The 14,059-nt window shown below is 40.4% G+C and overlaps 1 protein-coding gene across 1 annotated transcript; it reads left to right on the top strand.

Annotated features, from left to right (window-relative positions):
- The first annotated feature begins 3,737 nt into the window (after positions 1-3,737).
- LOC146579924 (uncharacterized) lies at positions 3,738-7,067 on the top strand. Its single transcript, XM_085269547.1, has 5 exons — positions 3,738-4,114; positions 4,460-4,750; positions 4,989-5,240; positions 5,408-5,571; positions 5,681-7,067. Exons 1-5 carry the CDS (start codon positions 4,012-4,014, stop codon positions 6,026-6,028), a joined length of 1,158 nt encoding a protein of 385 aa, XP_085125673.1. The 5' UTR covers positions 3,738-4,011; the 3' UTR covers positions 6,029-7,067.
- Positions 7,068-14,059: the final 6,992 nt, after the last annotated feature.

Below are 14,059 nucleotides of genomic sequence, written 5' to 3'. Positions count from 1 at the left end.
GTGCAAAACTAATAATAATCATGATGCTATAAACTGCTTTACCACAAATACAATATTACTGCTAAATTTAGCTGATCAGTCAATTCAAATATTAATTTTATGTTTGCTAACGATCAGCTTTTGCTAGACTTTGACTTCCATCTTATTATCTAGTTGTATTTTTTACACTTTAAGTGGAAGAGTTTGGAAGAGTTTCGGAATATAAATATGTATATGTATAATGTGTGTTGCTTAGACTCAGCCTACTTATTTACATTTTATTATTTCATTTATTTTATTTGGCATGTTCTAAAGCTCTGGTGGCGCTTGCTAATCTGGTGAGACTTTCAGGTAGAAGGGTGGGATTTGGCGGGTAGGTGTGGTGTCCACTGTGTGTGTGAGTTTGTAGAAAGACCAGCTAATGCTATCAAGTGGACATTTTAGTCTGTAGACAAGCAGCACGCTGTTATTTTCATGACTGACCAGTCACCTGGCGTGTGGAGCTGTTTTAACCTACCAAGAGGTAATTAGGAGTCTGAAAGGGTTTTTTCAAAACCAATAGACCCTGTGCACGAGAAAATGCTGACTTCCTGTTTTAAGACCGGATGTAGAGTTGTACATTTGCGGTAGCTTTATTTTGCGGTCAATTGCTACAGCGAAGGTGGACTCCAAAATCATGTCCAAAATATGAAAACAGAAAGATCGTGTGAAGTTACAAAGAGGAGAAGGTGGGAAAACTCACCTGTGCTGTGTCATAAACAAAATCAAATGATCAATTTTGATGTTTGAAGAGTGTAGATCGATTGGTTGTTTACATCACTCAACAGAAGCACAACTGCATTACAAAGTCAGAAGACACATCGTCCACATTCAGAAGCACATTTCTGTATAGTGACAGTTCTTATGATTTAAACAGGCAAATGTTCACCTTTTAAACTATCAGGAGCCATGAGTACTGATATTTGCATGTGCCTTTTATTTTATGGCTTGTTTATGAGTGAAGTGACCATTCAATTTAGGCCACAATGCACCCCAGCTAAGACTCAGGGCTGCAGCAAGGGTTGTATTTTCAGAATGTTTGGGAATGAGTGTGTGTGGACTCACCAGAGTGTTTAGTTATCCTGTTTCATTCAGTATTAGTAACCTAGTGATTGAACAGTAAGGAACACCACTTTATCAGTGCTACATATTAATTTACCACTAAACGCAAGTGATTTTACTTCACTAACTAAAGTGAAACTGTACCATTTCAAATGATATGCTCATCTTTAGGTTTAATTATACAATTAATATATTTATTATGAGCATCAACAAGGGAAAATCAAAAGTAAGCTACAGTGTAGAGACCCAGGCCGGCTCACAGATACATGAGACTAGTGTTACATGTTGGGTCTGCGCTCGCAGGCCCAACATGTAACACAAGACTTATCACCAGTGAACAAAGCAAGACAAACAGCGATCCATTTTAACTTGCAAGGGAAGCCTGGCCAGAACCAGGCTCTTGGAGATGAATGCTCCTCACCTGTTTCCCAGCCAACTTCAAAGAACAGCCTTCCCTGCAGCCTTTTATTCAGTGAATACAAGAACCACCCACTGTAACACCCATGTGGTCACAATACGAGGTTAGTCATTCATATACTGCTGCATGGGCTGGGCTGTAGTTACATCCTAAGGTTTTAAAAACTGAGCTTAAATAAATGATTAGTGGCAATAAAAGCCGAGGGAGGTCAACAGTGATCACTGACTTTTTTTAGGAGCTTTTTGAGATTAAATAGAAGAAAATACAAAGCATTAAACATGTTAACAACACAAAAGCCATGTTAAACGCAGACTACTTTAGGCCCGGAAGTAGGATTCGTCATGTCATCACTTAATAATCGGATAAAAGCTGAATTTTGTCTCCTGGGTCCGTATCTGGCCTCGTTTGGGTTCTTGACTTCTTTTAAGAGAGTGATTAAAATCATTTCAATATCAATCTGTCAATCAAAGCATAACAAAAACATATACATGAGAAAAATAATTAGGAAACACACAGCATTGAAGGAGGACACAACAAAGAGAGACAATAAATACAGCCCAGGTATAGAGGGGAAAGGAAACAAGTGGGACAAGAGCTGTAGCAAATCAGGTTTAATGAGACAAGGGAAGTTAAACTACATATAAAGTCCAAGAGACAAAAGACCAGAGACAAACATTAAAACACAGAGGCAAGACACGAAAGGGCGAGACATAGAGTGTGAACATAAAATGCTTTTCCAACCCAAAAGAATTACAAACTCACAAAAACTCAAACCGCTGACCGTGACAGGAGAAGATGAAAGGTCATCTTCTCCTTTCATCTGCTCCCTTTTAGGGTTGTGACAGCAGATCATCTGCCTCCACCTCACGTTAACAATCTGCATGTCCTCCTTCACCACATCCTTAAACTCCTTTGTCCAGTATGTCCACTATCCCTCTGCTGCACATGTCCAGACCATCTCAGCATGTCCAAACTGCTCAGCTTGAGCTGTTCCTCAGATGTACTCATTTCTAATCTTGTCCATTCTTGTCACTCACAATTAAAATCCGGACATCTCCAGCTCCACCTCCAGCCACTGCAGGTCTCACTACCATCATGTAAACCTTCTCTCTCACTCTTGCTGCTATCTTTCTGTCAGAAATCACCCTTGAAACTCACCCTTATCCATCCTTTGATCCATCCAAAGTAATGGACCGAGTTGTATTCTGTCTCGCTTCTAATGACTTTCATTCCTTTTCTCTCCACCTCTCCAGGCTCTCTTCCACCCGCTACTACTCTACTCTCACTACAGATACAATGTCCTACACCACCCTCACATTTCACGGCCACTCATTACTTCCTCTTGCAGTACCGCAGTTACACTCTTTGTACCCTAACATATGCTTTCTCATTTCCTCAAAGGCTCTCCTTCTGACCTCATCTCCATCAACACTCTCAAAGCAAACATGACATCTGTAGTGCTTCTTCTCTGATGCTCACTGCTCATCGCCTTGATGTCATTCCACAAAGATATCGATTATCAACTTTATCCATTTGTAGTTACTGCAGCTCTGCACATCATCCTGTCCTAGTACTCTTTCTGTTCAATTTTCAGGCAACCTCTCACTCTCCAAGATTATGTTGAAAAATATGGTTATAAAATCCCCTGCCTTCTATCATAAACATTCATACTTCTGGACCAATTACTTTTCCACTCTTCATCTTATATGATTGATAATATCTTACCATAGTATATAGACAGTGTATACCACAATAAATTGGTACTACAGTAGTATAGGCATTTTTTTGTCCTTCATCTTATATTTGCCTGGTTCTTCTCTGTGACCTTTATAGTGCACTTTAGTAGGAACAATGAGTTTGTAAAATGTGTATTTAATTCACAATGCAAAATATTTAAAATCATAAATTTTAGATGCCAAATAAATGTTACCAGCATCTGATAAGAGATCAATTCCTTCAATGTGAAAACTTGCTGCTTCCGGCTCTAACCATAATGTAAAATGTTTCTGTGCTAGTATGCTAACAACCACAGACACATTTGCACACAGACTTCATACAAAAACCACACATACGTATGCATCTGTTTCCTTCATACCATTGCTCTCTCTTATTTTCCACACGCTAACCCTGATCTCTTCTTGTTTAACCTTAAATATTAGGATTTATTTGCAACAGGCTAAAGTCTTTACAGCACCACACACACACACACACACACACACACACACACACACACACACACACACACACACACACACACACACACACACACACACACACACTACCCTAATGTCTTCGTCACCTCTTGTATTTTAATCATAACATTTATGAATGAACAGAAATATCTGGATCATCATTAATTAATTGAAGTGTAGTTTAGCTGCATTTGGCAGACTTTTTTTTTCTTTCTCTGATCCAGCAGATGATGCATCGCTTCCTGGGCTTTGAAGCGTTTCTTTTTCTCTCTGACACCTGCCATATTTGCTGCATTCATAGCTGGCTACAGCAGAGAAACCATGCACAGCAGATTTCCTGTTTATGAATTCCACTTTTCTTACGTTCAGATAAATTTGTGTAGATTAAAAATGATTCTGCTTCTGAGTTTTTGGATTGTTACAGGTAAGCTGAATGAAAATGTTTTTGTTCTTTACATAACTAATGCCAAACTTGACCTAATTATCAAATCATTTTTTAAAGATATGTATCAGAGATTTCATTAGGGAAAAAATGCAATTGTGATGAATGAAGCAAAGTTTAATGAGTGAAATTAAATGTATTTTTTCCTTGGAAGTTTGATTAAAAAGGAATTACTGTTTTGCAACATTATGTTGCAAAACAAAGGATGTCAAAGTGATTTCCTCTTTCATACACCATACACTTACTAGAATATATCTATTGTGTGCATGTTGTGGTTTTAAGGTTTAATAATGTATTTTAAGACTCTTGCTGCACTTTTCCTCTTAGGTCTCATGGCAGAGGACCCACCAACGACATATTATGGACTAAAAAACAGCTCAGTGTGTCTGAATGTTAAGAAATTGCCAGAATATGAACGTGTCGAATGGAAATTTAACAAGACAATTATTGCTGATGATAGAAAAATCAATCCAAAATACAAAGACAGAGTGGTTTATAGTGCTGGAAACCTCTCCCTGTGTATTAAAAACCTGGCTGATACAGACGCTGGCATATATGAATTCTCACTCAGCCGTGACTTTATTTCAGTGTCAGAGAAACATCAAGTCATTGTTCAAGGTAAGTTATAAGCAGAACTTTGTCTTGTCCTATTTTAAATATTCAAATATTTCTGGATTTAGTAGAATTTGTCTTACAGTAAGCTTTTACATTTCTTTGTGACTGAAAGAAAAACAGAATCTGTCATTGTCTTTAATCACAACATCATATATCCTACAATTTTAGAATCACCTGGGTCATTGTCAGTTCTCTTTTTTGCATTAAATCATTAATTTATCTGTTTGGCTCAATGTTACAGACATGGTTCCCACACCTGTTATTACAATGTTAAAGCTGGGCTCCAACCAGTCTGCTGGACTCTGCAGTATCACAGTAAACTGCTCCATTCAGGATTATTGGCTTTGGTCTGTTTGTGATGAAGACAGCTGCAGAAGATCTCAGAAATCATTCAGTGAGGTCAACATCACCATCTTCACTGAGAACAGAGCTGTGGTCTGTAGAGGCAACAACCATGTTAGCACAAGTAATTCTTCTGAAACATTAACAAGGTGTAAGTATTAAATATTAATTTTAAATAACATGCTGTTGATTCATTTTACATGAATTATATTTCCCCTGTTATTTAAATATGTACATTGTTGTTTCTTGTCATACAATTATTTTACTTTTTATGTCTGAAAAAAATTGCTCATTAAAATTACGTTTCTGTGTCTGCAGGTTTTAATAACTCTAATCCTGATGATAAAGAGAATGCACAACACCCTCCACCAACGAGAGCGCTTGCATTTATTATTGTTTGTGTTTTACTCGCCTGCGTCTTCGTAACAGTTTCTTTCTTTTTAGTTAAAAGATTATTTTCAGCAAAATGGAAATCCTACCAGGTAAGCTGCATTCACTAACAGATATTTATATCTGTTTATATTTTATATTATATAACTTGTGCAGTGGTGTGTCATAATGTGACTGAATATTTGACTTTATTATTTACAGGCTCCAACTAATACTATCCGCTCAATACAAAGCCAGCCCATTAGTACTCTGCCATCATCTCAGTCTAGAGCCTCTACTGTGTCTTCGTCAAGTGATGCTGACCCTGCTTATGAGAATGCAGACATCCTTCAGTACAGCCAGACCAACAGCCCAGGAGAGCAAATTAACTCCATGGCAAGCTACACAATAGATACCATCTACACTGTTCCAGGAGTGAAAGCCTCTTCTGCTGGCAACAACAACCAAAATACTTCAGAGACTGCCACAGTGGAGGAGGCACAACAACGGCTCACACAGGTCGACACAGTTTACAGCGTGTTGCAGAAACCAAAAAATCTGAATGTGTAGCACCACCCAGAGGCCAAACTGGACTTTTGAACAGTGGGAAACAAAAGAAAACGAGAGAACAAAAACATTACAAGAAAATGAACATATATCCAGCATAGAAAAGAAAAAAGATCAATTCATAGAACTAATACAAAAGTAATCACAGGACTTATGATTATTTCTATATAAAAGTTACATTTCTGCTGAATAATTTGGATGCTTGCTGACATGCTGAGATGAAAGACCAAATGCTGATCTTTGTTTGGGAGCTTATTCACTTATATTTATTTGTTATAATAGTATTTTATTTATATTAGCAATGAATTTTTCTATCCACCAAATCATTTTGTTTTTTCTTTAGAAGTACAGAAAATGTATGAATTGTGCCCCATTAAATCACATGCTAATTGGGCAGCTGTTGATGGATATTTGCTTATGTTTGATTAAACTTGTTTAAGTGGATAAATTTAGCATTTACCCTAGTGCAGGGGTCAGCAACCTTTAACACCCAAAGAGCCATTTGGACCCGGTTTCCTCGGAAAATAAAACAGTGGGAACCGCAAATACTTTTTGACATCTAAAATGAAGATAACACTGTATATATTGCTTTTTGTTCACCTTTTATGCTTTGTATAAACAACTAGAATGTGTTGCTTATGAAATCCATGAAGTGCTTAATGAGAAAAGTACGAAGTCACTTTCATCTTTTTGCAGGACTGTAAGCTGTCATCTGTGAGGTGTGATCGATTTGTTTGGCTATTCTTTTTAACATAGTTCATTGTGGAGAATAGCTGCTCACATACTTATGTGGATCCGAAGATCAACAATCCACAAATTAGGCATATTGGTCGGTCACTCGCGTCAGAAGTAAATGCAAATGAATCTGCCCAGGCATCATTGAATGTTTTATTTTCTTCTGATATTTTTCTTTTCTTACATTACTCCATACTTGGCCAACCTGGGGCTGAAAGTCTCGATGCACAGCGTTTTGGTGGGTATACTGGCTTGTGCGAGTGTGACGCTTATTTTGAGTGATGAAGAATAATAAAATATAATGTAATTTTAATATTTCAACATCACAATAATCTTCCAGTTTAGAACTACAAGTAAAAAAAGAACTAACACAAATAAAATACACTTCGCCTAAATACTTTAATTTATTTTCCCAAGCCACAGGGAGCCGCAGTATAAGGATGAAAGAGCCACATGCGGCTCTGGAGCCACAGTTTGCTGACCCCTACTCTAGTGGATATTAGCAAGGAGAACTATCAAAGGGTTCAGGCCAGGTGAGGTGGCTGGCCAAACACAGTAATAATATGATCAGCAAACCATTTGGTAGTAAGTCTGCCACTGTGGGCGGGTGCTAAGTACAACTGGAAAAGGAAATTAGCATAGCTATGGTACCATAGTCTACCAAAGCATTGCTGGATTTCAGTCATCACAGATTTTGTGGGTCTCCACTCATCCTGCCAAAAGTCATCCTCCATACTCTAGGGTTTTAATATCTCAAGTTATCCAACCAAGGCTCAAGGCTGGTTAGAGAAGCAACAGGGCATCAATCATCCCTGTTGCTTGTGCACATTTTGGTCTTACAATTTTGTCATCCAGTCAACTTTTCATGAATTGGTACAGTGCTCTGAACATTCAGCCTTTTCAGGAATAACCTTATATGGCAAGCTCTGGTAGATATGGAGTTTTGTGTCAGGAAGGGCGTTCAATGGAAAATCTTTGCGAAATCAAACGTGCAGATTGTCAAGAATGAGATTTCCTGGACCGACCACCTTTGGTGCAGTTGGCCAACAGGGTGTAGGTGACAACTGTGGTACTGTTAGTAGAAGAGAAAGGAAAAGAAAAAAGGAGAATGTGTTTGGAGGCACTGAGGCTTTTCTTACGTTTGAGCACAAGGTGTTAATCCTGTGGCAACAACACCCAGCACATTAGTTGCTGGTTCTGGTTGTACATCCGGTCAAAAAAACAAGACAAACTGGATGGAACCGAATAGTTCAGTATTACAGGGACTTTTGCCTCCACTGGATGAACCTGTCCAAAACCAACCTGCTTACCCATATATGTAACTATTGCTTTATCAATATTTAATTTAATATACTCATATTTTGCACAATTAAGGGTTAAGGAGGCTTGATTTAGCCACTGAAACACTGGTTCTAGGATGACTATGCGATCCACCCAAGCATCTGTGTATATCACCAAATCATCAGATACACATACCAGATGCATCAAATGCTAAAATATAGCAGGAGAGTTTTTCATGCCAAATGCTATCACAGTGTACTTAAAAAACATAAAATTCATAAAATTCCATAAAATTCTCAGGAGTGACAAATGCAGAAACGTCACAGGCTCTGGGGGTCAAGGTAACCTGCCAGTAACCTTTAAGGGATCCAACTTAGTGATAAATTTGGCAGGACCGATGCTGTCAATGCAGTCCTCCGTATGAGGGAGTGGGAATGAGTCACAGACAGTGTTAAGGAAAATGTTATAAAACACTTCTTCAGTAAAGACTCAGAGAAGAGAAACACACAGGACTTCTTGCTAGCAAGGGCAGCCTCCAGACAGAGAGACTCGCGCTGAGCACTGCTCCTGTCTTTATTTTATACTTCAGTGTGTGTGTGTGTGTGTGTGTGTGTGTGTGTGTGTGTGTGTGTGTGTGTGTCCTGCTGATCAAAGGGTCATATAACATGAAGGCACAAAAGGTACATCCTTGGTCACAAAGAGGGCAGTCTCCCCCTCACCCTAAATAACATGGTGAGGAAGTCCAGCAGTTCATCTATATGTAAAGAAGCACTTAAACTAAAACAGACATAGCTACGTTAATCCTACCGTAAAACAATAAAACAAGGTACGAACTCTCATGCTCCCAGGACGTGGGGGTGCATTCCTGGAGTGCACACCAAGCCTGCAGCCTGTTAGAGATCACACACAATTGATTATATGCCTCTAAGTATACATGGTTGAATATTTCCTAATACAAATAACTACATGCAGTATTCTATCATATGCAAACTTATATCACTAAAAGATTATACTGACTACTAAATACAATTTTCCATTGACAGACAGTTACAGCAATAACAAAAATCTGTGCAGAAACAGGGCGTACCGTCAGACTTAGGGGTGAGCAGACACGTGGCGATCCAAGGTCTGTAAGTGGGCTGGACTAAACCATTGTCCTCTAGGCAATTCACCTCTTTTTTCATCACCTCATGTTTTCCACTGGGCAACGGTAGGCATGGCACAAGCTCGCAAGTGTGACAGGTGTTACAGAACCGCAGTACATCCACTTTCATTCCTGGCCAGAAAAAGTGCTGCATGATACAGTTGTAAATCTTAGTAATATCTAGATACCCTGTAGAAGAATGATCATCAGCAGCTAGCTAATAATAAGACTATTTTCTGAATACTAACAAGTGCCTCACCAGTGAGTAAAGAGGTACTTTAGATTCAGCATCTGGCTCAACAATGCTTGGGAGATGATCTAAAACACCTGTCTAGATGCATGCTCAATCATCCGGGTAAATAAATCCCAAAAGATTGATTCTGTTCTTCTGGACCTCACAGCCCACTGAATGAACAATGGGCTGAGGTCAGTTCCTTGATTGATGATTGATGATTATTATGCAAATTGTCATGACCATTGATCAACAACCGCTGATCAAAGGGTATGTCTGCAATCACAGCATTGTAAGATGGCGAAGATGGCATGCCCAATTCTCTGTGAATGGTACTCATGGCCATTGAGCAGTTGTTGATCAGTGGTCACTGACCTCACAACCTGTGGGCTGGTTTTAGTTATTGTGCAAATGTACTGTTTATAAGATTGGGAAAACCTGCAGTCAGCTAAGACTGAAGAAGTCACTCGGATGAGTGACGAAATGTTTCTCCTATTGAAAATGTGACATCCAGATGAGCAGAATCAACCTTTTGGGATCTAAATCACTGCTTTCTACTTCTTCAGCATGGGTATCATTCTTCCCCAAAGTAGAACCAATCACAGTCTCGGACAAATGAAAAAAGGAGACTCTTCTCCCTTGCAAAATCAACATTTGGTTGGGCCTACTCCAACTGTTTTCAGCTGAAGCTCCTGTTCCTGTTCATGCTCCTCCCTGGAGGTATGCCAGATGAGGTTTCAGGCCAGTGTCCTGTTTAGAACCAAACGAGGACTCCAACAACAGCCGATCAAAGCAAGGCAGCGTGATTGGCCTGTCCTCAAGCACCTGTGCGACAGGTGTTGACACTGACAGTGCTACAGTCTGATCTTGCAATAGCAGAGTTAAGCTAGAGGACTCTGGCAAGATATTGATCCCCCTTTACACTAGACCAGACACTAGAGAGGATCTTGGATCTCCAAGCGTCCAGCTGGGCGAGCCATAACACCTATAATAAATGTAGCCATTTCAAGCATACAATTGAACAAGCACCTGTTCCCTACAATAGCCAGGTATCTAGCTAAACTACTAAAGTTAGGATATACCTAACATGCAAAAAAGACCGAAGCAAATTGACAACTGATAACACAATAACATAACACTAAAACTCTCCCCAGTCTGACCTAACGCATCTAGTCTACTTAGTTCCTGAAGTGTTGTCTTTTGTGAGATTATTCTGTTATTATATGTTATCTTATATCTGTAATTGAAGTAGTTGAATTAGGATACTGCTGTAGGTCATATTATACTTATTAGTATAGAGTGTGTGATCAGTATGTAGTTTTAGTTTGCATTATACTTCTGACTTAAAAGAGTGTGAAAAATCATTAGATCTATTGGATTGACCTGTATTATTCGACACTGTTGAATGTGTTACACTGTTTCTTGACATTTCATACTGCTGAATCATGAAGAGAATGTTGTGTGCAGAGGGCCTTGTGCCGATAATAGAAGAAACAGACCACATTCCATGCCCCCACCTTTACAGAGGGCAGAAAGACAGGGAGCCGAGGTCATAACTTAGGTGCCGTGACAGAGAAAGAATGTGAATGTTTAGGCTTTTACGACTAGGTGGGGGCCACTAGAGGCTATAAGAAGCTGAGTAACCCGTCACCATTTTGAGATTTGCTGTGACCCTCTTCATGCATGTCTCCCCATCATGATGGCTTGTGCTCATAAGTGTTGAATTGTATGGAAATAAAGAATTGTTGATTGAGCATTTATACACCGAGTATTGTCCTTCCTTCTGCCCAAAGATTAAAAGAATTGGGAGATTTTAACAACTTGGTGCCGTGACCCGGATCTTTGGTGTGCTGAGGAGGGGCAGATTTGGCCTGTGGTGAGATCGTGAGGCGAGGCGAACAGAGGACCGGTCCAAATATAAAAAGGTAAGCACAGCCTGTTGTATTATAAATACCAAATGTGCATATTGGGCTTTCCAAATTAATCTGTTCGCTGAGTTACACGTATTTTCACATTAAATTTGTCGGTGTCTGGTTTTCGGCACGAGATACTAACAACATAAGTTTAGGCTGAATTCCAGTGTGTCATAGGAACTGGCTCTAGCAAGATACTAAAAACATTCTACGTTGAGACTAGAGTTGCAGCCCACGTTACCCTCCACATTTAACTTTGTCTATGACTGGCTTCTGTTGCAAGAAACTTCTAAAACACGGCCAAAGTTTAGCATATGAAATAGAGGTGAAATAGAGTCTGGCTTGTGGTGCGCTTGCATTTTCAAAGGTGAGCTCAGAGGTTTCTGTGTGTGTTTCTGCGTGTGAGACGCGCTCTCTGTGTGTTTCATTGTGTGAAATATGAACATGGTGACAGTGACGGTTGATGTGTGAATGGGAGGACACTAGAGCAAAGACACATTTTAGGATCAAAGGTTGATGGGCCTCGTGGATTAGTTCCAGGAGTGGTTTCCCAACCGGTAGATCGGACGCGGCCCGGAGGTAACTAGGGTAGCAACCTTGGGAGTGGAACCCCTAAAGAGAGTTTATGTTGTGGCAACCCCCCTGTCTGTGGACGCTCAGGCAGGTCCAGCGGCGTCTGGTTAGCTGAGGTGGCGACTTGGGACGTTAGAACCCCCGCATAGCTACAGAGTAATACTGAAACCACTGTGTAATCACGGGTTTACATTTATTCTGGACTAGAACAAGACACATTTTGCAAACAAAGGTTGAGTTCTATCATAGGTAAAAGAAAAAGGTTGAATAGAACAAGAAAATGTTTTGACATCTAAGGTTGAGTTCGATATTAGTAAAAGAAAAAGGTTGAATAGAAGAAGAAAATGCTTTGATATCTAAGGTTGAGTAAAAGATAAAAAGAAAAAGGGTTGAATTCCTCGTTTCAGTGGTTGAAATTGCTGTTTGCCTGTCCCCTGACGAGTGTGTGAAATTAAGTAAAGAGGGCAATTTGGAGCCACATAGAGATAGATGGGCTAAATTGGGTGTATTACTCTGTGGTGTAATAATAAAAAATAAAAACAGAGAGAGAGAGATAGTCCGAGGTGTGTAGTGGTGTGAAATATGTTGGGTTTTAAAACTGACGTAGAGAAAGGAGAAATAAAGGGAGAGTGGAGAATTATTGAGAAGTAGAGAGAGGAGTGTGTTGGGAGACTGGCATGCAGTCTGCGCTGTAAAGGTGGGCGTGTTGCCTGCTGGTCTATTTAACAGTGATGAAAATGATATTAAATAAATCTCTTATTGTGTTAATACAGGTGGCTACGGACCTGGACCAACCACCCCCCACAAGCACAGCGGCTGAAGCAAAATTATAGTAATGGAAACCACACCCAGCAAAAACACAAGTGATTACTGACGGAAAGAAATTTCTCTTTTGTGAGTTTAGACATGATCTTAAGAATTTGAACATGTGCATGTCGTCCTGTCAACTTGGTGGGTTATGAGTTGATTATATTGTGAGAAAAAAAAATAAAAAGGGGGAGAGAAGGCTGACACAGGGCCTGGCCCGGTGTTTCTCCCCTCTCTTTGTAACACAGCCAACACAACATAATTTTCCTGTTTGTTTGTTTTTGTTTTGTTTTGTTTTTGCTTTTTCTCTTTATGTTTAATTACAGGCTGCTTTGCTGGCCCTGAAAGCCGAGGCTGACCTGGACTCCTGCTCTCCCCTCTACCATCTTCGACGTGACCCTGACCAAAGGCTGCAGCAGCTGGACCCACAACAACAACCTGAAAATGTCAACAGTGCTGCAGGAAAGCGATCTCATGCAGCAGAGACGGAGAGCGTTAAAACCAAGGCTCGTTTCACTACACGGGGGAAAATTCTCAGACAGCTTCAGCTGACAGAGCTGTGACGAGACGCCCGCCAAGCCCGAAGGAAAAGTAAGGCCGAGCAAAGGAATGCTGACCTTAACAACTCTGCATTAACACTGTGCAGGACAGTGATGGACCAACACGGATGATCGGGCAGCAAAAAGGGCGTGACCGAGACAGGAGGAGCAACTGAGGTCAAAAGGCACCTCAGAATGGACAAAAACACAGAAGAAGATACAGGTTTCACCTGCGGCGAGCATGGACACTGGAGAGAGGACTGCCCCAATTGGGGTCAGAACCAGGATGGACAGAACTTTGAGCAGCAGCAGCAGCAATGGTCGCAAACAAGGGGCAGGGATAGCTCAGTAGGTAAAGTGGTCGCCCCATGATCGGAAGGTCGGCGGTTCGAATCCACTTAACGGCTACCCTGAGGTACCCCTGAGCAAGGTACCGTCCCTACACACTGCTCCCCGGGCGCCTGCTTAGTGGGCTGCCCACTGCTTCACTGAGTGAATGGGTCAAATGCAGAGAAAAACAAGTAATTTCCCCATGGGGATCAATAAAGTATCCATTATTATTATTATTATTATTATTAAACAAACTGAAAAGGAGGAAGGCAGGACCCCAGGGCATGCTTCAGGCCGTGGTTTACCCAAGACACCAGAACAGGGAAGTGATGAACACACACACACACGTCTACACACACACCGATTCAGAATGAAGTGAAATACACACATGAACACATGTGCACTCGTTGATTGAGTGAGAAATGACACACACACACACACACACCTAAATTGAAATGCTGAGTCACTGAGAAGTGATGC

The sequence above is a fragment of the Mchenga conophoros genome, linkage group LG3 (genome assembly GCF_057382185.1).
Source record: "Mchenga conophoros isolate Kocher_MC1m ecotype Shallow Benthic linkage group LG3, M_conophoros_male_GT1.1, whole genome shotgun sequence".
Lineage (NCBI taxonomy): Eukaryota > Metazoa > Chordata > Actinopteri > Cichliformes > Cichlidae > Mchenga > Mchenga conophoros.
The sequence above is the reverse complement of the archived record's forward strand: the minus strand, read 5'-3'. Positions and strand labels throughout refer to the sequence as shown.